The 27100-nt window shown below is 42.5% G+C and overlaps 1 protein-coding gene across 2 annotated transcripts in view; it reads left to right on the top strand.

The window, feature by feature from the left end:
- adka (adenosine kinase a) overlaps positions 1-25614 on the top strand; it is a 134409-nt gene extending 108795 nt beyond the window's left edge. For both annotated transcript variants that reach the window (XM_088915238.1, XM_088915240.1), the window contains exons 8-11: positions 4311-4346; positions 11276-11390; positions 22680-22766; positions 24784-25614. In XM_088915238.1, coding sequence (XP_088771364.1) covers positions 4311-4346; positions 11276-11390; positions 22680-22766; positions 24784-24908 — 363 coding nt within the window. In that variant the 3' untranslated portion in view covers positions 24909-25614. The remainder of the gene's footprint in view (positions 1-4310; positions 4347-11275; positions 11391-22679; positions 22767-24783) is intronic.
- Positions 25615-27100: the final 1486 nt, after the last annotated feature.

The following is a 27100-nucleotide window of genomic DNA, read 5'->3' on the forward strand; positions in this document are numbered from 1 at the left end:
ATCGAAACGCAGCAGCTCACTGAAAGACTAGGAAAGCTACTCTTGCTGCAAATAACTTGTCAGTCTAACCTCCCCAGACCTCCTGTGTCAAAGACAGAGTTCGGTTTCTCCGTTAACATCAACCTGGGGTAGCTTGCTCTAGCTAATGCTAATTTTGCAACAGCCAGGGGAAGTTATGCTTCTCCACTTATCATGTATTATTAACCCACTGTATGAGCTGGGTTTCAGTCTTTGATTTATAGTCTTTGTGAAACATTTTAATAAGATTTTTCCTGTTATGAGCGATATGCTTACACCTCATTACTTTTAGAGAGAGATGTACATAATCAGACAATAGGGACAGCTGGGATCCCACCAGGTATGGGAGACCTCAAAAGCAAACCAGATCGCTGCTGTTAGCAGTGTTGGTGGACCAGTAGGGGGCGCTCTTCCCTCTGCACCATAATTTCCAAACCCGTCTCTAATTTTTTTCTAATTTCTCTTAATTTTACTGGTGACACAAGTTCTCACTTCACCTGATCTGCTGTGCAGTGGGGCTGCAGGAGCGGAGTGGCTCTTGTGTGTTACACAGGTGGGGCCTCACTGCACAGGTGGGTGAAGCAGATCCCCTGTTCTGTATATGAAGTGCGTTGCAGTCCTTTAGGGTTGAAGCATGCTGTTCAAAGGCAAGGCATTATTGCTGCTGTTGTACTGCTTTTTTATTTATTCTTGTTCACTCAGGGTGTGTGACAGTTTCTGTTTCTTAAAAGCTGAAAAACTGTGTCTTGAAGAGCCAGTTGCAGCTTTGGTCTTTCGGGTGAGGTTTAATATAGCGTTCGTGCATCTTCAAAGGTATCTGGCCAGGGAACCGCTTATTGACTAATCTAGACTACACAGCAGTCTGGGCAGTGAGGAGTCTGTCTGACCCACAGAGAGATGCATGCTTTTTCTTAGCATCTTCCCACTGGGGGGAGGTTAGCAGCCTTTCAAGAAGCTAATTGTGAATTCTATAGCATAATTTCCCCAGTAAAAAAACATTTAACTCAGACAATACAGATTATTGAATTTTCAGATAATGCGGCTATAATTGGTGTTATGGAAAGTCCTAGGTGGTTGTGCTTGGAGGTGCTAGGATGTCATCCTGACCGCTGACTCTTTAATGGAGGCTTGTCGGAGTCACCTCTGAACCACAGTCGCAAACACAGGCATCCACAACATGTGGCTGCTCTTAGCTTTACTTGCGGTCTGGGATCCCATTTCAGACAGCTGTGGAGCTCTGTGTTGTGAAGTGATATCTGTGTATTAACTCTGATTCTGGGGGAAAGTAGCAAAACCCCAAGAAAGGAATTCCAAACCTAGCAGAGGGGAATGTTAATGGCTTACACCTGCAGTAGGGTCTTAGACAAGACCGCAACTCAGTTAGGAAGAAAAGTGGAAAATCTGCCATTTGCACCAAAGAGCTCCAAGGCACTTCCGAGACAAAGGGTAAATTAAAACTCGGAGCAAGAAAAGGGATCTCCTCCGGTAAAGGCCACTCCCACCAAAGCATGAAGCAAATCTATAGATGGACACTGAGAGTCATGGGAGTCAGAGCTCAGATCACCTGATGAGAGTACATGGGGCACTGAAATGCATTTCTTTTTTCTTAACCTAACTTATCATTGTATACTTTCACTTGTTTATTATTTCCTAGAAGCTGGGCAGTGACAGATTGTTCATGCTTTAGAAACCTTTTTATCACATGATGCCACCCTAAACTCCCAGACTCACACAATGTAAAAATGCCTTTACCCCGCATTAACAAGTATATGCACAAAAATATTAGGGTGCTTGATCACACATAACCCCCACAAACCTGGTGCTTATGTTCTTGACTTTGCTTTTGTCTTTGAAATCCAGAATTACAGTGCTTTAAATAAGGGATCTCTCTATAATAAAAATGCATATTCCTCATATACCTTTATTGAAGGGGTTTTCTGTTTCAAGAAATATGGGATAACATTAATCAAAGCAAATGTCCTTTTTTTAATACATTCCCAACTGCGTTGGTTGTCAAACAAACATATTTACATCAAGGCTGTTTAAATGAGCCTTTTTTTCTGGTTAGGAAACTCTATTTTCTTCCCTGAACATTGCCAGGTTTGTTCTCCACTCTGTGAAATAATATTTGTAATGTCCTTTACAGAACCAGTGCTCTCAGTTCTGTCTTGTTCTTTGTCCCCTGGGTAAAAATAGAAGCTGAATAACTTGAGATACTTTGAATTTTTCCCTCTCTCTCTCTCAGCATTACGTGTATGGCGCTTACTTAGTTTTGCTTGGCGAGAAGTGGCAAGCTCACCTCCCTAGTTGGCTTTGGATTATTAGCTTAAGCTCTCTAAAAATATCTCCGTGCCTTATTGAGCCCCTGACAGTGGAAGCATCTCATACATTCCGATAGCCTTCTATTAAATACAGGCTTCCTAGTCTGTAGAGAGTTGATATTCAGAGCCTTCCTTGTTATCTTTTACCTTGTATGTTGACCAGAGAACCCAGATAATTAGGAGGGGAAAAATCAAAGACTGCCAAGTTTGCATGGAGAAGATTGCAACGTGAGAACTGCTAAGACATTTAATTACACTAAATATATGATTTAAATAAATTGAATGATCTCTTCAAATTAATTAGCAGCACACATCTGAAGAGATGGTATTATCCAGGTGTTGTTCTCCCTGATGACACCTCCTAATATCCCTGCAGTGCAGTAATGTATTACACACTGTACTGGAGGGACACCGAGTCCTTCAGAGACATGACCACTCTAGGAACAATTAATAAATTATGTGCCTAACAAACTGGAGCTATTATAGTCCTTTGTGCAGTCAAAAGTTATTCCTTTAGGAGACACAGTTTTCTTTTAAAGAAAACAAACTCTGGCTCTTGCTGTTGGGGCTGTTTGTCTTGTGCTTCCCTGTAATTGAGCTTCAGTGTTTCCATGATTGCTGCGCAGATGTTCGGAAGTGTCCGCCTCCCTCACTCAGAGGGACACAGATGTTACTGTAGTAGAAACCTGTTCCTACAGTGACATTTATATTAGAATTGAACTCACTTTGGTACTGGCGTAATGGTTAAACTGACAAATATTGTTAAACACCTTTCTGTATGTGTTTTTTTATGGGAATTGATGGAGTTTCACAGCATTTTGTTTTTCCTTGTTTGGCAACAGAATTTGTTTGGTTATTTATTGCCAAGCCAAACTTCGTCTCCCACCGAAGGCTTTACGCAGACTTGAAGAGAAAATGTCTTGTCTGTCTTAATTTGTTTGTCGGGGGGCCTAATTCTTCAGTGAGGTGGGTGGGCCCCTGCGCGGGAGGTGGCGAACTGCAGCTGACAAGTGGAGCCTGTCAGGAATGATAGATACATCGTGAAAGAAAAAGATCAATAACAAGAAAGAAAAAAAAGGCGGAGCGCAGCAGTGCCAGGCATCCCAGCTGGGTTTGGACACCCCTGCCGCCTGGAGATCGGCCTGGCTCTGTCCCTGGCGTGGCAGATGAGTGAGCTGAGCCGTGCGGGGCAGGGCAGGGCAGGGCAGGGCGAGGGTGAGGGTGCCCCGGGGACCGGGACTGGATCACTCTATTGTTCTTTATCCTAAAGGGCCACACTGTCAGCCTTTCCCCAGAGCTGCACTGCAGAGCAAAGTGCAAGACCTCTCTGACATAATTGGATCATTTAGCATCATCGCATCAACCTCTTGCACCCTGCTGGGTCAGCAGTGGTGTGTTTAAGAGCCTTGCTCAAGACGCTGTTCCAGTTGCAGGCAGGGGATCCCCAGAATCTCGCGAAATTGTTCGAAATGTCCTAAAGCGAAATCATCTTGGAGGACCTGTGTTGTTGCGTCCTTCTTCATTTAAAACAGTGTCAGCGCAGCTGAAAGGGGAAAAAAAAAGAAATACTTGTCAGTCATTGTCGTGGTTAATACCGCAATTTTTCTTTTTCTTTTAGTGTTGAATATCTGTTGTTTCTCTTTCTGCAGCAGCCAGTAGTACATTAGGTGACAACCCTGGACATTGTTGCGTTGTTCCTGAGACCTTTGATCAATTCTGATATGCTGTTGTTTTATAATGCCTCTGCTACAAGTTAAGAACAGTGGGCAGATGCTCAGGAGCAGGTGCAGGCCTTCAGAATACTAATTGAAAGGTAAACAAAGCAGAATTGGTTCATGCTACTTAATCTCCGAAGTGGCACACAGCTTGAGATAAGTGACTGAAGAAAGTGAGATGTCTGTACGCCTAAATTGTGATTTCCTCCACTATCATCAGCTCTGTAATTAACTGTTCCGTTGTGTTTTATTTCAGGAGGCTGCCACTTTTGCAAGAGAACAAGGCTTTGAGGTGAGTTGACCGACAGTGCCACGCTAAACAGATCCTAAAGGATTATTTTTGCTGATAATGAAGTTCTTTTGGACAGTGATTGATGTGCTATTATACTCTGTGGGCCTTGCAGCGGTTGCCATGGAAACCTGGCAGTCGTCATGGTTTCTTTGTTCAGCCAGCTCGGTGTTATGACGCATTCTGCTAGGTCTGTACCCAACATCGCCTACAGATGTTATGTATTGAATTTTGAAAAGCCTCTTGGGAAGCTGAGAAGTTGGGCATTGTGTCAAGCTGCCTCTGCGCATCCAGGGCCTGTCAGGTTGCTTAGTTAAAAAGCTACCTCATTAACTTCATTACACTCCAGGAGGATTGTCTGCTGCAGCGGAGGCTGATACAAGACTAAATTGTAAACTATTAAACCATTTTAATAACTGAATTACTGCCACCTGTGGTTTAAAGATTCTGTAAATAACAATTGAGTGGATGTTCGCCCATAAAAAATGCCAGAACAAAAGGGAATGTTTTCCAGAATAAAGGTAGAGCACTGATTTTGGCATGTTTCTGTCAGCTGTAGAAAAGACATTCCTTCTGTTGTTCTTTCGATGCGATACAGTTCTAGATAAAAGGTCACGGGTTTGGAAGGAGTGTTGGGTATAATAGTTGAAACAGTTTTATCATTTTAGACAGAGTTATCAGCGTGCCTGTATCAGAGATGTGGTTATATTACTTCATACCGTCAGAACCAGGCTGAGGAATGACACTGTTGCCTTCAGATTCACCAGTGGTATTTTACCGAATGATGCATTTAAGATTTTGTAATAATTATTTTTCCAGTTTTAAGGTACAGGATCTGTAAGCTGTAAAATAGGAGAAAAATCTTTTCTGTTGTGTTTCAAAAGCATATGAATCAAGTGTAATCAGGCTTTTTGAGTGTTCTGCCTGCTTACTCGGTTGAGCAGGGTTATGGAGTGGTCACCTGGGGCTCTCAGGGGTCTGAGGGGTCAAGAGAGAAAGCTTATGCTGTTCCTGCTTGTGCGCACCAATCTAAATTGGACCACTAACGAAGGCCAGCTGATGTTCCCAGCTGGTACTCACACTGACACCCCAGTTTGTTTTGGTATGAAGTTACTCATGCGTACTGTGTAGCAGCCATTCGTATCCTCTGAATGCCCTCCTCGCTCTCAAAAGACGTTTTACTTCCCTCCTTAAAATTCAGCACCACTGGTACTGTGTTTCGTATCTTAATTACACTGGAGAGCCCTTGGGCTGTATTATTTCAGCGCCGTGATAGCAACCCACAATTTACAACACAGGCGCTTTCCTCATGGTGAGATTCTGTGATTAATAAAGTTGAGTCAGACTGATTTAATGGAGAATTAAGCAACTTTCCTGACAGGACAGAGAATGTCTTTGAAATGTGAAAAATCAATCCACTCACCTCCAGACCCCGAACATCACTCGTTCACTGTTTTTGGTAACATGACGCATTCCTGTGTGTAAACCAGTCCTAATTATAACGTGTAAAGGTCTTCTGTTCATTCATTAAGGTTTCTCAATTTTTATAGTCTCTGAAGGCAATAACACACTAAGGCCTAAAACAAGTATCTTGTCAACCTGTCTTCATTCTCTGGAGCTCAGTAAAAGTGGTTAATTGTTACTACACCAATTTACATTATTTTTCATTAGATCCAACTCCCTATACAATTGCATATTTAATTGTGTCTTTTAAATAGACATAGATGCTGTAAGGTACAGATTAGTTAGATTAGTTAATTTAGTATTTCCTTGGTGCTGTTTCATAAACAGGTTACACCAGAAGATCAGTTCTTTGCTAGATTTAATAAAGACACACTTTTGCTGAGCAGAATTTGACACCCTGATAAAGCTGGAGTGTTTGTTCATAGCTTATTACCAAAGAGATTTAATACCCTTCATAAGTAGAGTTTAACAGAGCTGTTGTCACCTTCAGGAACTGTAAATGTCTTTTTTGTTTGAAGTATCCACAGTGTAGAAAAAAGGACAAGGTTTTAAAAACCTTAGGGCTCATTCCTGATTTAAATTAAGAGAAGTAATTATAAATTGGTAGGTTGCTTTGATGGCAAAGTTAATTCAGTGAAATTTTGGAATTCTTTGTTGTTGATTTTGCGCACTTCTGTGACTTACTAGCAACCCATCCAAAGTGTACCCTGCCTTGTGCCAGTTGCTTGCTGGGATAGGCTCAGGCTCCCCAACAACCGTGTATTGGATACAACGGTAAGAAAACGAATGATGGATGGATGGGTGTTGTGTTTCAATTATTAATGCTGCATCAAAACCAGACCTATTGAAAGGATAGGATCATCAGAATGTTTTATTATTTTTCTAGTATCTGGAGCTTGTCATCCTACCTCTATTCATTATGCTTAAGATTTCCAGCTCGTGTGCAGTAGAATTCTGAAGCTGCAGTGTAAGGCCAGGGAACTTGATGAGATAGCCACCCATTTTTCCAATCTACTGGTTGTGTACAATCAGTTATATTGCTCAGTCATATGCTCATTACATAAGATCACAAACTGGTAGAGGCCCTTTAGCCAATCTAATGCATTTGATACAGGTAGAAGGAAAGAAAAGACTACTTTAAAGTCATTTCATAGTTTGTTGTGTGGTCACTCTGGCCTGTATGAACAGTGGCCTAGAGTCTACCAGCATCTATAATTCTGCAGGACTTTCCATGAAAAAGTTAGCTTACGTCTGTTTGATGGAGCCGGAAAAACATAGTTTTGGACATTGTTCCAGAGATCGCATGAATACTCGATTGGGTTCAGATCTGGTGACCAAGCAGCGCCATGCTCGTCAAACCATTGGGCAACCATGTGAGCTCTGTGCCTGGAAGACACCCCTACTCACAGGAATGAAATACAGCAACATGGGGTGAAGATGATCACTCAGTACCATTAAACAGCAATGAGTCATACTACAAAAATGCATTCCAAAAGCATTAAGAGGTGTAGAATTCTTTATGTCGGCTCCATAAATGCGCTTGTCCATTAGTTAAGAACAAAGTTGCTCTCCTGCTTTGCCTTGGACTTTGAGTTAATGCACAGATATCATAGTGCTGGAGTATGCACTTCCATCCACTTTTACCCTTTGCTGATGTCTTTCCCTTGGTGTTATCATTACTCAAGAAACACCAGAAAGTTGAGCTGTCTTGTTCACTGAAGCACCTGGCAGACTATCACTCTTGTTTCAGAGTCACTGAGGTCTCCACATGAAGCTATGCTGTCCATAATTTCAGGCAATCAGGCCTATCCTGCATTTTTGTGTATAACCCTAAGCATGTTGGGATGTTATTTGTTTAGTTATCGAGTGGGCCACACCTGTTTGGTAGTCCTTGCCTTCAACATACTAGGTTTTCCTGAAGTACCCAGGTATTGCTTTCTTTCATATGCTTTAGAATAAAACGAATGTTATGGAATTCTTTAATTGCTTAGAATAAACTTCACACAAAAACAAACTGACTAGAAAGCTCCTTTTTGCATCTGAATTTCAGAAACTGTAAAACCTGTAACCTAATCTGGACCGTTGTCAAAATCTATTTTTTCTGCACTTTAGTTTTGTGTTCAACTTAAACACTGGCTTATCGGGTTGGAAAATATAGTGTTGTTTGTTGGAGAGAGACCAGGTTCTGTTAACAAAAACAGTTAAATGTAATTTTTGTGCTGATGGTATCGTTATCAAGGTCGCTTTATAGGAAATAAAATGCAAACAATAAAAAGTTAAGATGTGTAGATTAGATATTGGTTGATGAATACAGAGTTGAAAAAGGCTACAAGAAATAAACAAGTAGCAGGGATGCCTGTGATCTTGCCATACCATGGCGATAAAAAGGGGAAACTGTTGATTAAGCCCCCTGTTCTGTATTTTTATTGCACCCTTGGGCTACAGACTTGACTGCGCCTGGTTTAAATTCAGTCACAGTGACAAATTGCTTTTGCTGTTGCCTGCTAACCACCACAGTATTAACCTTTCCATTAGCACTTACTTAGAGAGTCTCACACCGCTTTTTCCCAAGAACACTAAACCTTTTAAGGCTGATTAGAGGACATGTTTGGGAAGCGTTTAGCGATCGCACCCTTTGGCGGGAGCAAGGCGCCGTTCAATATCCAGCTAGCGCAGACGACGGAGACTTGTTCCTGTTGTTGTGTGAGATGTCGGAATGCTCCTTGCAGCAGCATATTGGAGAGGGGAGAGCCCTGTCTGTATTTTTAGCCATTCCACTGAGCAAGCAGAAATGAGTCGTTTCCTTCATGCAAGTGCGGGAAAACCGATACAGACATTCCACCTGCTTGTGATGTTTTTTTTGATGGGTTAATTAGGAAGTAACACTGACAGGTGGGTTTGGATCAAAGCGGAGCGTACTGGAGAGGCCTGCGGTCCCCAAGCTCACATGCCTTTGCAGCAGGATACCGTGTGGTGCAAAGATATTCGTGACTACAAATGGGCAGATATCAGGGTTTGTTCCTCCCAATCTCTTTGCTTTCTAGAAATGTTACTGTGATGACGGTAAAGCCTGATTCCCAAAACACAGCACTCCTCTTGTGCTGTAACTGGTAGATAGATACATCAGAATTCATTAAGGGATACCAGTCCTCTGCAACTGCAAACAATTTGTGAGATTTTACTATTCACACTAATAATAATTTAAGCGCCTAGTAAGTTTACCTACAAAGTTAATTAAATGAGAGACAGATTTCTGCGCTCTTGAAGTCTTTAAATTCTTGCACTGCATCTGCTATTAAATGAATGTTTGGTTAGGAGGCTACATGCGTGTTTCAAGCTGATCTACAAGCCCCTTGTGTTCTTGGTAATGCTACCCTCCTTTGTTGCTTTTAACGAAAATCTTTCCATCACTCACTGTTAAAAGGTGTTTGGAATTAGCTGAGTGTTATTGTGTGTGTTTTGTTAAGACTCTGGAGGAATCTTTCTGTGCGTCTTGTAAGTGCGTGTTGTTAAAGAACATCTATAAAGATAAATTAGAATGAATTTGTTAGATTTCCTTTCTGTCGAAGATGTCGGTATGTACCCTAACTGTTTTCATATTTGTTATGTGTTGTTAACTGTTGTATTCATTAGTGTGAGAAGGTTTTTTTCTGCTGTTCAGGAATACCGCTTTGGGTCTTCTTTAGTGCCATTGGACAGGAAAGGCCAGGGACATAAAGCCAATATCAATGTCATTTTCAGTTATTTTCAGATGATTAGCAGTAAAATAAATGTTTAAAAAGTACTATTGCCCAGGAATGATGATAAGCCATCTGGAAATTGTCTTGATCCCAGAGTTTTTCCAGTATGCAGGGTCAGGTACTTCTGTGCTGCTCTCTGTTGTGTCAGACTAATTGTGAGCCTGTGTCTCCATGCCCATCCTCTTCTCTTGTCCTCCAGAGCTCTGATTGTCCTGTGCTTGTTGCGATGGGTGTGTCTTGTGTTCTTCAACCAAAATTCCCACACACCTTCCGCATGATGCCTTGCTTCTTCAAAGGGTTTAAAAGATGACACAAAAGGGAAGAGACCTATTAATGTGAAACTGAATATCCTGTGAAAAATACCAAGCAGTCATGGTGTGTTGACGTGCTGGGATGCTTTTAAGAAAAGTGATTGTTTACTTGCTCCTCCAAGTTGCTTTCTATTTTTATTTCAAAACAACAGCACCTTATTCTGTTTGTCTTAATGAAATCCTCTTCAAACAGCCTAATTCCCAGCACAGCTGGTCACACTCTCTCTCCATTCAGAAGAGATGCTGTGTTAGTGTTCCAGGCAGCTACATGTCTGAGCACAGCAGTCTGAAAACACAGCTCATTTCGAAACTCAGGAATTTTCAGATCAATTAGAAGAGAAACTTAAAGGTGTGTGTGTATTTGGGGGGGGGGGGGGGACAATAGAAGAGCAGCTGGAAGCTCTTTTTGGTCCAGTCCAGGGCTCTTTTAAAAGTAACCTATCAGCAGCTGGGAACTGTGTTAATAGAAGTTAAGTAACAGCTCTAGGCTGGCAGGGGAACAGTGACCGAGGCTCAGCCCGGGCTTATACCACAGATCCAGATTCATGCTTGAGCTTACTCTGAATGGGGAAAGTCAGAAAGTCAGAAAGGCCAAACCGTCCCTCCCCTTCTGTTCTGACAGCTGGATGGTGTGATGTTTAGGTTGCACAGATGTATGGCCTATTCACAGGATATTCAGAACTGAAACAGTGGCCTCTGATTTGACTCCAAGATCCTCCTGCTCCATATTCCTTGTTCTTTCTTGCTGTCTTTTGACAACTTGAGGGTTTTTTTTTTCTAAAAAAAGGCATGTTATTCTTTAGTAAAATAACAAAGGAGAAATTGATGTCAACTCAGACAAGTCGGAGATGACTAAGATCATTTTGCTGTGCTCTCTGTGCCGGGGAGCGTTCAGGTCAATAGCTTGCCTGGGGCACAACTGGACATCTGCCGCCTGCCCAGACCGAGCCCAGTGGGGCAGTGTGCAGTGCTGTTACCACTCCTCTGGCGAGGAGAGAGCTTTGCATACATTTAGAGTTTTAAATCTGACTTCTGCTCATCATTCTTTCCTCATCTTTATTTTCTCAGTTGATCTAAATAGAAGGTCATTTTATTAAGGAACCACTGGGGTCGGAGATGATCTCTTGTTGGGTTTTTAAGTTTCTTTTAAGGTTTTTAAGTGGCAAACCTTCACTAACCTTAACACGACTTCCAGTAAGTCCACGTCATCTCCCTGGTGGCGATGAAGCGCTTTCTCTTTCTTTTGCCGTATTGCTGTTGCCACGTTTCTGCGCAGTATCTGGGTGCTCTGAAGGGCGAAGTCCAGCTGGAGCCTCTCGACCCCGTGGGTGTGTGTTCTCTCCTGACGTCCAGAGCCCCGCCTTCTTCTCCTCCTGCGTATTAAAGTTAACGGGGCTGTGTTGTCCTCTTGCTGCAGACCGAGGACATTGAGGAGATTGCGAGGAAGGCCCAGAGTCTGCCCAAAGTGAACAAGCGGAGGCAGCGCATCGTGGTCTTCACCCAGGGGAAGGACGGCACTGTGGTGACCAGCGGTAGGCCTCCCGTCGCTGCTGTGTTCGGTTTTTGAGTTCAGCATCCAGTTCACTGTCCAAGCTCAGATTTGGACTTGCAAAGAAAGGACGACCTTTGAGTGTGATTTCCATTAGAAGTGCTTTAAGCAGCACTTCTGGGAAAAGTGTGTATTTTTTTAGATGGAATTATTTTTATAGCCTCTTGTATTTAAGCCTGCTGTTGCTCAGAAGAGCAAAGTTCTATGTACCCATCAGAATCTCAAATACTAATTATAAATATTCCCCTCAACTTTATATCTCTAGACTTTTACTTTTGTTTTATAATAAATGCAAATTTGAGGTTTCAGAAAATGATATAGTTCTGTTAAATTGTGACCAGACAATTATGCACACTTGTCATAAAAATATGGTGTCGAAGGGTTTCCTTGGTATCACTAAACAGCTTATGAAGAGATCACCTTAACAACGGAGTGTGAATCATTTTACTTAGTCATTTTCCACAACAGTGTTTGAAATTAAGTCAGTGCTGGCTTTGACCTCCTGTCTCTCACTGATTCAGTGTTTGTATCCGAAAGGCTGTTGTACGGGGAGCCGTTGCCGCGGTAACCGAGGGGTGGGGGTGTGTTCCTGGGAGTTTGGAAGTTGAGCTGAGCCGTGGAGGAGAGAGAGTCACAGTTGTAAGTGATTAGGCCAGCAGGCTCTGCGGCGCAGCTCGAAGAATGAAAGAGGGGGTGGGGAGTTTGGGGGACCGGAGAGAGAATTCTAGTGCCTCTTCCCTTCAGAGCGCGATCCTTCGTGCGCACGGCAGGAGTCACTGCCTTTTTTGCTGGGGAAGTGTATGGGGTGGGAGGGGGGGGGGGGGAGTAACACTTATTCTAGAATGTACCGCTGGCTGACAAAAACACAGGGCCGTAACTGGAGGGGTAAAAATAGCGCTTCCGACCGGGAGCATCATGAGACAAAACTGGGGTTTGGAAGCAAGAGTTGAGACGTGGCGGTCTGGGGTTCCTGCTCGGAAGGCGCTGGCCATGTGCGTCGCCGGTGGCCTGTCTCTTCTACCCCAGTGTCTCCCAGGCTGCTTCGGCACGTGCCGGAGACTGGGCGTTCTGGATCGAGCCTCGTCGGCAGGGAAAGAAACTGCACTAACAGATAAGCCTCCTCTATCGGGAGGACCAGAGCTCCCCCAGCCAGGCAGCCGCGCGCCCCCCAGACCCCAGAGGTTCGGAGAAAATGAACACGTCTGGTGTCGCGTAGGTGTTTCGTGGTGATGAATAACACCTGCTGGCCTTTTTCATCTGCTCTTTATGAAGACAGAGTTGTGTGGCTCCGTGAACTTTATATAAAAAGCGTGATGAATGGGAGGAGGATGAAGAGATATGTTGTGATGTCGTCTACAAAGGCAAACATGATAAATGTCAAGGAATTCCAGGGCCCTGGGATGAGCCATACAGTAGCACTCAGCATCGCCAAATTTGACTGCTCTGTTGTTATTCATGGCAGCCAAATAAATGTCAATATAAAAGAGAATTAAAGATTTTCATTTCCCAGAGGCGGACCTCTAATACGGCTTGATCTTTCATTTCATTTGTAATTTGTTCTGTTTGTCGGGATGCAATCGTTTGCCAGGCTCCATGTGTCATGTTAAGTCATTTAATAATGATTAAGGACATAAAAATGCCTGGCCTATGGGGCAATTCTCCAAAGAGATGCCAATTTGTTATTGTTGTTTTTTCCCCCTGAATATTAAATCACCCATTTCCTCACCTCTTGGCGTTAAACATGCTTATTGAAAGCCGCAAGAGAGGTGCTGTCCTTAATGGTGCTTTCAGGGACTGCTGACCTGCACAAGGCCTAGCTGATGCACCTATTAAAGTACTAATTAGGCTCTTTGTGCCCTGAACCTTTGCAGTGGAGCGAGCTAATAAATGAGCATTTGGGAGGTCTGCTGCGTTTAATAGCTGATGAGAGACCGACTAGGCCTTTAATTTGTTCTGCGCTGTGCAGAAGTACTGTTTTAATGTTATGTAGGCCCGTTTGATAGTTAGTAGTTAATGGGTTTAAGGATCTCGTCCAGCCATTTCTTGAGAGAAACCAGGGTTTTCGTTGTGTGACAACATGACTAGATAGACAGCTTGTGCCTAAACACCCCAAACACCCCAAAAGTTGAGAGGTGGAAAGGAGATCGGGGGCAGCACCCTGGAGGAGGTGAGTTTGATGGAGGGCCTGAGAAGCCAGTGAGGTTTGTGATCCTGGATCCAGGAGGAGATGTGTGAGCCAGAGAGGGGTGTCAAAGAGGAGAAGTAGGGGTAACTAGCGGTGGAAGTAGGAGGAGGTGAGGACTGAGAATGACAAAGGGGAGGATGAAGGAGAAATAGAGGCAAGTTCATCGTCTTTGGAGTGGTCGGGGAAAGTGCAGGAGTGGGACCAGGGCTGAAAAGCGAGGCGGATGCAGAGCAGAGCCTATAGAGATTGTTGATAGAAGGTTGGATGGTCATTTTCAGAAGTCGGCAAGCTCATTTCTTCCCATGCTGTTAATCAGAACAAGACAGCAGAAAGAGAACAGGGAAATACGGAGAGCATCAGAGTTAATTTAATGCAGAACCTAGCATGTGGTCTCAGAGCGCTCTCCTTTGAATCCATTCTAATACTTACAAAACAATGTATTTTAAGTGCCTGACGGGGTAGAGGATTCACTCAGTAGGTGAAAATGAGCTCTTCTTTCCCAATAAGTTATTGGTTTGACACAGAAGGTGAAAACTAAAATGTTCCTGGTTCCTAATTTTTTTTTACACTTTCACTAAAAGAATACTTAGATTTAAATAACCCACAAATAACAACCTGAAAAAAAGAAGGTGAAATCTTTGACTGAGGTCTGAACTTCACAAAAGTCCGGACTACAGTACCGCCTAGATAGCTTGTTGTGGTAAATAGAATATTAAACAATCACAGCGTGCCTGGTTATTGCTGTGAGTATATACAGTACCTGACAGTTTTAATGTTAGAAAGTTTGGGAATGCTTTTTGTTAAAATGTATTTGGATTCTGAATTTGCAGTAAACATTTACTATATACCTCATCATCATAATCCATGAATTCTACCTCCCTTGACTGCAAAATTATACAAACTTTTTAACTTCGTTAGTAGTCTACCCTTCACTTGGCCTGTCTCATTATAAATCTGCCCATCATTCCCTTCAGCTGATGCTCTCTAAAGCTGAAAATCCCCGCTGAATGTTTTTGTAGGGATTTACCTACCCATCTACATTCTCTTTTTGAAGGGTTTGAATTTTTTATTTTTTGGAATGCTTGTTTTTTTTTGTGAGTTTTAAAAAAATGTGCTTTGAAGTTCTACCTGTTTCTAATGATACCCCCAGAGATGGGCTTCTTGGTTCAGAAGCCGTTTTGCTGCCGTGTGCCTTATCGAAAGGGCATTATCCCTAACCGGGAACACACCTGCCGAAAGCGTTCTGCACCGGCTTTGGAGATGCAGTATAATCAATTTAAAGTTTTTAATTGAAAGAGGCTTTGAATAATAATGCTTTTCCCCTTAAAAATAGTAAAAAAATGGCTAGACCTGAATGACTACAATACAAATTGAAAAAAGGAAAGATCACGCAATGCTTTTTTTTGTAGTGGTGGAAATGTGAGTTTAATATACAGTATGCGTGTTGCATGAATCGAGATTTCACCAAAAATTGTTGCTTATTTGGCTTAAGCTTCTTCTCTACAGACTTCATTGTGATATGTGTAATTATTTCTGTATATATATTGAACCTAGAATTTAAAATGGTCATATCATAGCATATACTTTGTATCATATAAGCTGTAACAAACTTAATTGTTTATTTTAGACACTAGTTAGAATTCATCATGTACAATAGAAAAACCAGTATTTTTTAACACTGCAGTAGCATGAATTTGCTAACTAGACAAGTTTGATGTTAAATATTGCTAAACATCCTTGGTAAGTCTCCGCATAGTAATCAGAATTATGTCCTTATGGGATTTAAATCAAATAGATTACTGTGAGAACAGATGTCACTTATGTCAGCCTCTCTCGAGAGAGAGAGAGAGAGAGAGAATATGTGAGTGCCGAATCTTGTTTCTCAGTGCTGTTGCTCATTCTGTCGTTGTTGTTTTGCTGTTGCTTGGTGTGTAACTTCACATCCCGTCGGGACAATTCTCAGAGCAGACCCTGTGGCCTGGACAGCTTGTTACAGCCCAGAGGTTGATGTGAGGAGGTACAGAGGTGAGGACTGCAGAGTCACGCCGGCTTCACTGTGGCCTCAGCATCACATTGGAGCCGGACTGTGCCTTTGAAGTGTCTGGCCAATTTTGCCACCAGCAGTCTTGCGTGAAAGGGAAATGTATCGAGGCAGTTCCTAGAGAGAGATTAAAATAAAATGCGATATCCACCCCTTCTCCAGCCCAAACACCCACTCCTACAAGCAATTCTGCATGCACACAGATTTTCATATTTTTAAACAGGGCCATCCCTAGCTTCGGTATGTTTTCATTTACTATTCTGTACTCTGCCAGAATGAAACTCAGCATGGGGTGAAGGTGGACCCAAAACATTTAGCTTTGGCACTTCCACATTTTAAACAAGACATTTTTGATTCATACTACTGTCATTGTGAGGATTCTTCCTCCAATTCAGTCATCACACATATCATTCATCCATAACTCTGATACAGACTCTCATACACATTCACACCCTTGTTCACACATTTTTACACACTGCCACTCTCAGATACAACTTCACTCTCAGATACAGACTCACAATCTCTGATAGGGACTCACTCTCAGATAGGGACACACTCTCTGATACAGAATCTCTGATACAGAATACAGATACAGTATCTGAGATTTGCACTCAAAAGACAGACTCGCACAAACACTCAACGTCTCTTCCTGTCAGTCGTTACTCCTCTGACCTCTGTCTCATGTGTCTCATGGATAAGACTAATTAAAGCCGATCTGCTCTGTATGACTTGTCTCCTCTTGTGCCACTGGATCGGCCACAACCACCTGACCTCTTTTTACCGATTTTACTCTCAGACAGACTCTCTAGAAACTGAAGGTTAAAATCGGTGGGTCTCATAACAACAAATTTGAAAAACGTTCGGATGGGGAGCTGTGTCTAGTGTTAACTAGTGTTAATTTCACACTAGTAGAAAAAAAACTAGAGAGAAAGAAAAGACTCAACGTTTCAGCTGTTGAGATTCCTCGGGTGTTTAATCTGGTCTGTGCTGGTGACGTGCTCTCCTGGAGATGAAGATGACACTCCTGTAGTGAGCCCTCGCTGCCAGTTCCACTGGTCTGGGCCGGGATGTTGCTGCTAGTAAGGAAACAGACTCTATGTTGACCAGCTTGCTGGAGAAGTGCCTCTCATCTTTGTGGCTGAGCCTTTATAGTGCTTTATAGAGCAAATGAAATGTTTCAGGCTGAGTGTGGTGCGGGGACTGACGTGAAGTGATCTTTCTCACTGCAGGCCTCTGAAGGCCGGAGGCCTGGTTTCTCAGTCTGTTATTGGTTGACATCGGTGTGCTCCAGTTTCCCATTGCTCAGTGACGCCCTGTCATTACAGACGTCTGCAGAGTGATAAATATTTCTACTAGTGATGGGCATGGATTTGCCACACAAGACGTACACTGTAAAAGTTTCAGATAAAAGTAGGTGAGATTTTAAATATGAATTTGATTAAAAAGCTGTCCGGATCATCTCTTAAGTGAAAGTCATCAGCCCATCAAATAGTTAATATGGAGCAAATGCCTCCTTCAGTTACCCATGTTAAACTGTGCAGTGCATTTCGAAGGGAAACTATTTTTAGCACAGCTGTAAAAGTCTGTAATGCCACAGTGATGTTGTAAATGTTTATGATGTGAAAGTATCAACTGCATGGTTCTTAGGATTAGCATAAACAAATACGCGTATGGTACGTATCTCATAAATCATGTTTTGTCATTCCTGCAAATGCTGATAGAACAGTATCATCTCCAGGAATTATATGAGAATGTTCAAGATTTCCCTGGACTAAAGCAAATCCTTTTTTTTTTTCCAAAAGGTTAAATATGAGACAAAGGGAAAGGTTGCATTTTTTATGCTCCAGGCTTTTTTGAAAGAAAGTTGTGAAGAAAAAGAAATGCCCTCCCCAAAAAAAAATGCCCAGCAAAAAAGTCCAAAAAATTCTTCAGCAAAAGAGATGATCGGTTTAGTCGGGGATCCAGTTTATTTGTGATTTATATGAACTTGTAAAGCAAGCACAGTCACTATTAAAAAAAAGTCATCTGTACTGAAGTGAAGCAATGTTTACAGACAGACCACAGGCCAATAACAGCAATGAAACAGTATCTTGGCAGCAAAGTTTTAATTACCATGCCTATTAAATAGTTCTGCCAATCCGCTCTTTGTGTTTTACATTAACATAAAATTGGTCTCGGATTAGTCATTGATTTCACTGGAGCTGTCTTTATACAGCCAAATTCAATAATCTGCTTCGAATGAAAGAAGAACTCTGCCTTTTGATTAAAGACATGGGGAAGCAGGTTGAGAGAGGAGCTCAGCACAGTGTTTAGAGTGCAAGTTTCTGTTTTCCTTTATCACATTTCTCTTCATGATCATTTTCTTCTAGCACTCTTGCCATTATTTCCTTTATGAGACTTATGTGAATGAGCCTACAGGCCCCCGTGCTTTGTGCCTACAGTGAGTCCTTGTACTGTATTAATTAATAGTTTGTGTATGTGCCGTAATTTGTTCAAGGAATCCTGTTCACAAAAGCTGATCTCTCAGATAATATTATAAGCTGTGCAGCTTTTTTATAATGAAACACCCACACCCCCCACGCACACAAAGTCAAACAAGCAGATGTGTTAGGTGTAATCCCACTATAAGGAGGGTAATATGTAGATTAGACACAACAGTAATTAATAAAGTATCACGATGCACAGCTTATACTGCAGTTTGTGGGTTTTTTATTGTAATTTAAGATGTGTACATATATATCATTTGGATTCTAAGCATCTGCTACGCTTCCATGTGTTCCAAATTCAATTCAGTGTTGCCTTTGGCACTTAAGAAAGAGTTTTGGACACCATTTGGCTACCAAATGGTGGAAAATCCAAAGAGCACACAGATTGTCCGAGCGCAGCCCTGCTCATTTCAGACATCCTCTCGATATTATCATATCAATTGACGCAGCTTGTCGGAGACAAAGCAAGGTTATGGGAACTACCTAGAGCATCATGCACCATTAAACATCAATGCAGTCTACACGCACATGTGCAAGTTCAGCCTTGTTCAAGGTGGAAGTGCAGCTCTGTGCTACTTGATGTCTTGTAAATTTAAAGAAAAATAAGCAATAAAAACAGTCATCATTTTAAAGACGGTTTTCCCAAGTGCTTGGGTTTTTTTTACAGTGTAATGAATTTGTTTTACAATATCACAACTGTGATCCAAAAAGGATTTAGAATATTAACATCTGGTAGGTAGTGGCTGCTTTGTTTTTATTTTTAGCTCTTTTTTTTTAAGGAAAGAAAATATTGCAGTAGCTATTTTGCCGTCTAGTTTGCATTTTAAATCATTCAGTTTCATACCAGACTTACTTACACTTTCTTTGTACTAAGTCACAGATTTAAATGAATAATTGAAATAATGCCCTTGCTAATTAACAATAGCCTAATAAATGACTTGGGTGTTTGAATTCTTGAAAACCAGATGGGTTGGTTAGTTTTCCAGGGACTCCGGCCATTTCAGGTTCTGTTGTGATGTATGGCTACAATAGCTCGTTCCAGTAATCAGTCCATATTTCTGCCATGACTCACCAGAATGGAGTCACCTGGAGCAGCCCCAGTGTGCGCTGACTCTCGGCCAGCTGGGCTATATTTTCCCTGGAGCGCAGCTGAGCTGCTCGCGGTCGGCCAGCTCTGTGGCTGCAGTCAGGCTGCCTCGGTTTCCATCAGGAGCTCAGTTCCAGCCTCCTGGAGGAATTCTGGGAGCACCTACTTTTATTTATTTTTTTTCCCCACAGAAATGATGAACCATCCAACACACAACCGCGCCGGGTGCTGTCAGTTTGTGTTAAGGAATTTTATATTTAATTGAAGGGGTGTTGGTGGCATTCAGTGTCATTTTGTCAGCTTGTGTAGAAGGTATGAAAGAGAGAATTGTTTCCGCTCAGACCCAAGCAGCAGATACTGCTGTCATCACAAAGCCCGACACCTGACTGACATGGCTGATGTTCCACATTCAAGTGCGGCGCCGTTACTGTGTTTATGCTAATGATGCCTCACTAATTCCCGACCGCCTCAGTGCCAACTGGTCCTCTCCCACACACTCCCACACAAGTAGGATTTAGTGGACTTCTGCCTCCTGGGAAGTCCTCAGCCTTTTGACACATTTATACCTGTTTCAAATCTGAAACATCACGGATTCTCCTAATTTCATTCAGAACACTGATGCAATCTGAGTTGTCCTGCAGTAAATGTATGCCTCCATATCTGTTGATTGCTGCCACGTTTCACCTCTGTCTCAAACTCCTGTTGAAATTTGAATATTGTTTTTAGGAAAAAAAGAAGCATGTGTTTGTAAACTATATCTTACTCTTCTGATGCTTGGGATGTTTGTTCTTCTGTCACTAAATTTACAGAGAGGGCTCTGTTAATGGGCGCTAACATTGTTTGTCAGGCTGCAGGGCAACAATCAATTCTTTGAACACATCTGACAGGTAGAGTCTGTTACAAGACAATGTTGGCATGTGTGTGTTTGTTATCTGTAAAAGCCGTTGAAGGTATAAGGTGTGTGTATTTTTCTGTATGCAGACACACAACAAAGCACCAACATCATAGATTATAATTCAGTCAAAACACCAGAACAGGTTAACTACCACTTGCTACAAGGACTGAGGCATTATTGGTAAATAAGGAGAGTTTAGCTGTTTGGTACAGTTAGCCTGCCTGCAGCTCCCATGCTGTATACATTCTGTGCTGAATATGTCCCCAAGCAGAGACCTTCTTTTTTGTGTCAGCAGCTCTCACAAACAGAAAATTGGACATTTTCTGGTCAAGATTCAGCCTCTTGTTATAGACGGAAAAGTGGGTTTGGGAAACCTGCACTGGGAGCCAAAGCCTGCCTTTGCTGTCATGGGTTTGACAGTAACGGTACTCTGCTAGAGCCGCATCCCAATTAGGCGTTTTTAACCTCTAATTGTAGAATAATTGACAAACTATGAATTACTGTTAACATAATTTACATGTAAGATTTGCAGTTAATCATTTCAAGAGGGAGGCGGGTTAGCATGCTTCATCGGCAGCGTTAATTAAGCAAAGTCGTTTTGCTACTAATTAGCTTGATCCTAAAAGGATCTGCGTTTTACGTAATTAATTATCAAAGCCACAATCGGCAGCTTCGTTTAAGAAGACAGAGCGATCTCTGAGACAAAGCATATGTATCACGGCGCACCCTTCGTCTGTGGTGCTGTGCGGTTGCCCCTCAGTGTCAGTGCATCCCACAGGCTCATTCCCGCAGCTGCAGCTCGTCCGTCTAGACACCGTGGGGTGCTCTACACGTGTGAGAAGTGACTGGGGTACTGCCTAGACCTAGTCTGGAAGGTTTAAGGCAACAGGGGACCTGTCTGTTGTAGAGAGAGGCTGTCTTTGGAGATGTCACATGGAGGCTGTAGAACTGAAGCAGATTCCCCAGGTCTGTAATACACCCAGATAAATAGAAAATGTCGGAATTTGGGCAGGGGTAGGTTTTTCCCCATTAGAGACCTCGAGGGATCTGTGAAAAATGTCTGAAGACTTTCTGCGTAATTTATTCTGGTGAGGCTCCAGAACAGAGGATCTCAAAGTCCTCTTTATGAATCTGACATAAATGATTTATTTGAAGTAGAAATTAAATTAGATTCTAAAAACCTAATAAAAGAGGCCAGTGCTTACCCAGAATAGGCCTAGAATATGTTTTGGTCATTGAGATGGTAAAAGTTCTTACTGGCAGGGAGAGAATGACATCTGTCGTGGAGCTGGAATTTCTGAAACCAATCAAGTGTTTTCGGGAAGAGGTAATTAAAATGAAGTCACGTTTTGCAGTTGGCCTGCGTGGTTTACTGCGGCGCGCTCCAGAATGGCCCATCAGCTTGCCCATCTCCATCAGCGCACAAGTGGAGCTGACAGCTGGCGGCGCTTAAACAAAGATGTTTAAAATTTGCACTGATTGTAAGATGTAAGACTGATCAAAGACGAGACTGACTACGGCACTCAGTTCGCAGTAATGCCCAGGACTCGAAATGAAGTCCTCTGGCGCCCTAATAAATAAGTCTCATTATGTTCTGATGGATAATAATGGTATAAATATTTCAGCACTGTGCCTTTTTAAAAAGGCTGTGTTGAAAGTAGCAAATCAGATGGACTGTGTGTGTTGGGGGAGCATCGACACATGGCAATCGTCTGTGTACCAAGGTGCAGCAGATAAGCAGCTTCCTTAGAAAGCTTAGGCCTGTAGTCTTAAAATCACGGCATTGGGAATTAATTTTTTAGCTGTATTTTGAGTCCCAGAAAAGTAACCCAAATTCCTTCCCCCTTCCCCATTTGGAAATCTTTTTTCTTGCAATCTGAATGTGAGTCTTCAATTTTGTGCAGGTGAGGCAGAGGATCTGCCCTGCTCCTGAGGATCTGTGCGTTGTGTCTGTAATGTCATTCTGGAGGGTGTTTTCTCTCGTCAGTAATTCCCATTTCCCCACTTCTTCCAGCCACTAGAACCCACTTTTATTGCTGCCTAAAAATGTTAACAGTGTTTTTTTTAAAGCTGACTTGAAAGCACATATTTTATGTACAAATACAAAAAGTCCTGATTCTATCTATACGTGTAGTACATATGTAGGTTTTCAATTAAAGTATTTCAGATAGCACGCACAAAGAAATTACTGTCATTTCCCCACAAAATGGGGAAGTAAGAAAAGCCCTGTAAACTAAACAACTCACAAAGGCTGGCAGGACATAAGGCCCAAACTTGTCAGGCCTGAGGTTCACTGGGAAAGTGCTGTAGTGTTGACATAAAGCATGTTATTGTGGAGGCTGTTAACAGTCCTAGTAGTTGAAAATGTTTGACATTTACCAAAGCTTACATCTTGAGCAGAATTTCAATTTATCACCTGTAATAGAGCAATAGCCTTGTCAGATGCAATGGAAATATGTAACTAAATCCACATATATAATTAGTTCCTGTACTATAGATTAAAGTGGAATATACGCTCTGATTCAGGCTCTAAAATGTTCTCAGATTTGCATTTTATTCTCTCTCTTCTTGTTCCTAGGTGATGAAGTTAAGATGTTCCCCGTCTTAGAAATCGAGCAGAGTGAGATTGTGGACACTAATGGAGCTGGTGATGCGTTTGTAGGAGGTATGTTTCGATGCACACATCAGCATTTTCTCAAACTCCTGTCAGGAGCTGTCCATTTTAAATACCTCCAACAGCTGCCCTTAATCTTGAATTGCTTCACTCAAAACCAGTCATGGTTAAATTCCCATGCACACTGATTGCAGTTTGTGTTAGAATCAAGATCACTGCCACAGCCTGAAATTGTCCTGTGGATCAGCGCTTGTTGTGCGCACTGGTGTAACCTGTGACGTCGACAGAGGGCTGTTTAATTTTTGAATTAATTTTTAACCTTGCTTTGGGTGCCAATATTTGTAACTTTGGTAGGTATTTTGTCATTGGGTGTGTTTAAAGAGAGTTTTTATAGGTATTTAATTGCTTGCTTGTTTCAATCTCTTGAAGATCTATTCTGCACAATCCTCATTTATTTTTATTTAGTTTTAGATTATTTTGCATGTAGGCTCAGCAAGTGGGAGGATGGAGGGGTGTGGGGGAAGGAAATAGCTGTTGCACACAGCTGTGAAGGTTATTGGTGAAGCAGTAGGTACGGAACTGTTTGCAGTGGTGAACACCTTGCCCTGCTTAGCCTATGGACTTCAGGAGGTTCTTAAACCAAAGAAAAGAAATACAGGCAAAATAATAGAAGAAAAGCTGGGGGGGGGGGAGAACTGTTCATTTTCTGGGCGTTTCATTTCTGTCTTACATCTAATTGTAGTTTTTCATATGGCACTGATGTGTTCTGAATCAAGAACACTTTTTTCCCCATTCATTGTTTCAAACATAATCATGAGAGCGAGGCTGTTCCTACCAGAGCACTCTGTTTTTTGTGCTGTTGTCAGAGTGTTGTTAGACTGGAAGCTGTGCTAAGAAATGGCTGATTGGAGCCTCTAATTGTACTTCTCACCATGACAAACTCCTGTTAGTCTTCACCCCGTGTCACGCTGTGAGACCTTCAGTATATTATAAAACAAAGGTCTTGATGATATTGAAGGCGGAACAAGGTTGCTTTTTAAAGGCTTATTCTATGTATTAAAGGTTCTTACAATTTTACACAGAATATCATTCTTATTAACCGTTTTCAAAGCATTAATGTGCTATTTCAAAAGTCCCTCCTTCTGCGCACTTCAAACAAGTCAATGTAATTGTATTTGTCCAAACGCATCTCCTAGCACATAGTTTAGCTGTTCTTGAAAATTGAAATATTGACGTTTATTGTGCTGTTTGCTCTGGCCTTTCAGTCTCCTGCAGTTTATTTTTGTAATAACCTTATCAGTGGGCCTCTTCTCAAGCTCTCTGGCTTCAAGAGCTGATTTGTTACCAGGTCTTTCAGTAGCTCTTTCAGGACAAGCAAGACATCCTAATAAAGCTGTAAGCATGTTTGCTCAAACATAGTATTGATTTTTATTCTCTCGCAGAGGTTGCAAGCCAGTACTTTATGATGTCAGAACACGAGTCTGCCAGCTGTATGTCACTGTACTGTAATGACACATTGGATAGAGACATTCCTGGGGCTGGCGGGCAGTGGCACTAATTCATCCTCACAGTTCTGGGCTGCTGTTCGTTCATTCATTTATTAAATCACATATTCATTTGTGACTTGTTAGTATTTGTTGCAAACTGCATTAAACATTCAATTTACCATCCTTATGGATCCAGGCCTTCATTCCTGCTAATTAGCCACAGGCCAGTGCTGTGGCTCTGTGGCTAAGGATCTGCGCCTGTTGCTGCAAGGTTGTCGGTTGGTATCCTGCAGCCGCCAGAGGAATCCTACTCCGTTGGGCCCCTGAGAAAGGCTCCTAACCCCAACTGCTCCAGGGGCGCCGTATAAAATGGCTGACCCTGCGCTCTGCCCCCAAGCTTCTCATCTTGTCTGTGTGTCTCATGGAGAGCAAGCTGGGGTATGCGAAAAAGACAGATTAGTCTAATACAAGAAATTGTATTATATTGGCCAATAAAGTGATCTCATCTTATTATTGGGCTGCCCACAGGCACGTATTTCTCGGTGCTGACAGGTGAACCTTCTCTTTTCTTCTTTTCCCAGGGTTTTTGTCGCAGGTTGTTTATGAGCGGCCGCTGGAGCAGTGCATCCACGCCGGTCACTACGCGGCCAACGTCATCATCAGGCGCGCAGGGTGCACCTTCCCCGAAAAGCCAGACTTTCACTGACAGCCGAAGGGCATGATGGGAGCGCCAGCTGCTCCCGTCCCTTCCTCAGCTGCCCCACGTCGCCCCGCCGCCTGCATGGAGACTTCTGTGTTCCTGTTTCCGTTCGGTCCCAACTCCCAGAGGGCCACGATTCGGAGATGTAATTACACGAAGAGATGTGATTTAAATGGACTTAAATGAATGTTTTCATTTTCTTTTTTATATGAAAAAGAAGCAGTGATTCATTACTTTACTGGCTGTATTAAACATGTTTTAATTTTTTTTTGGGGGGGGGGGGGGTGATGAATTAGTATTTGGTTTCCTTCCTCGACCGTTGGAAACGACATTGAAGCCACATCTGGTTATTTGTTTTTGACAAGGTGCAGTGATGCATTTGCATTAATCAAACAGCAAGACTACTAAAACCTGAAGTAACTGTCTCTTGGTAATTAACAACTTCTAAAAAGCTCTCACTTCGCTTTAAAATTAAATATGTCTTTCTTCAAGACAGCTCGGTCCCCCGATGTCAGCACAGGAGTTTTTATGCAGACTTCGAACTTGCCATGATATACCAAATAGTTTCCTGAAGCGCACATTTTGAAAACCTGTACCGATGGCCTGGATGACGAGAGGACGTCTCGTACACATCCAGTTATGTGTTGAAGCAGGGAAACCTTTTTCCACGTGACGCCATCTTAAACTGACAAAAAATAAAAAAAAATGGATCTAACCATATGTTGTTTACTTTTATGTTCTGGTTTCTAGCAATGACTGAAAAACACTTGGGCATGTGCTGCTCTGAAGCGGCCATCTCTGTCTGCTCCTCAGCAGAGGGGGGTCCTGCCCTGGGGGGCTTGGTGCTGAACCCTGGGGGAATCATCCCCCACCCCCCCTCCCCTGGGGACACCGTGGGGTTCTGACAAGGTGCGGCGTGTTCCTGGATCTCGATTGCAAGCCTGCGGGAGGTCATTTTTCTCAGTTATGGGATTAGTGGTTGCTCTTCATGGTGATCATTAGAGGGACCTGGAAATTAGACTGATCCTTGGTCGCCAGCTGTGAGGCTGGTGGGTGATGGCGCTGACATTGGCAGGCAGTGGTCAGAGGGAGGCTTGAAACAGCCCTGGCCCCTCCCTCTCCATGTGAGGCGGCAGAGCAGCGAGGCTGGGGGGCTCTGCGCGCAGCCCCACCCCCTTCCTAAAACTGAACAGGGACACAGCGTGCTCACACTGCATCTCCCCGTTATCACACACACGGCCGGCCAGCAAGCCTCCTGTTCTTCTTTTCCCTCGGCTGGAGCAGGTCATCGTCCCCTCCACAAAGGAGCAGAGAGCAGGATCACAGCTTCTGAAAGACATCTTTATTATGAACAAGAGCAGGAGACGTAATAGGATAGAGTACCGCACTCATCTCTTCAGAAAGACTTGTTTCTAATTAATCTTAGCCTCCGAGAGCCGTTCACCAGTAGAGTGAGCGGAGCAGCATTCATGGGCTGCTACCACAGAGTATGGACCACTACTGAAACTCCCATCTGCATGTGATTAATGAAGAAATACAGCAGAATGATCACAGAAGGATGAGTCACCCTCTCCTTTTTCCTTATTGTCTTATACAGCCGAGTTGAGATATCTTAGTGTCTTGTTTTCCACATCATCTTTAACATTAATTGAAGACTAAGTACGGCATATAAAATTTAATTTGGTGGAAATAATTTGATGGGAATTAATGTGTCAGTAAACACACACCCTTTAACTATTAATGTGCATAATAACCTTTTAGCACAACGGCTGATGTGACACAAGTCAAATATTCTTTGGTTCTTTTGCAGTTTTTTGGGAAGACACAATCCCCCCCACCCCCCAACTCCTCCCATCTGTTTTAAATGTTTCAGACATTTCAGTCCTAAATTACTCATTTTTAAATTAACACAACTGAGAATACTCATGAGCCAAATCACTCTTAAGCGCTTTGCTTTTAATCTTCGCTAATATAATGAAGTGGTAGCATTTTTCTCAGATCTACATTTACTTCCAGGAACGAGAGGCAGAGAGCTGTGTCTGATTACATCAGTCTAATATGTGTTAAGACATTTATGCTAATGGAGCTTTCTTTAAAAGATTTTTTTTCCTAGGGAAAATGTAATTAACAACTTGTTAGAGCCTTTTTTTTCCCATCCACATTTTGCAGTGCTTCACACAGATGCAGTTTGAAAAGGA

Source organism: Atractosteus spatula, chromosome 5 (genome assembly GCF_055471065.1).
Source record: "Atractosteus spatula isolate fAtrSpa1 chromosome 5, fAtrSpa1.hap1, whole genome shotgun sequence".
NCBI classification, from domain to species: Eukaryota; Metazoa; Chordata; class Actinopteri; order Semionotiformes; family Lepisosteidae; genus Atractosteus; species Atractosteus spatula.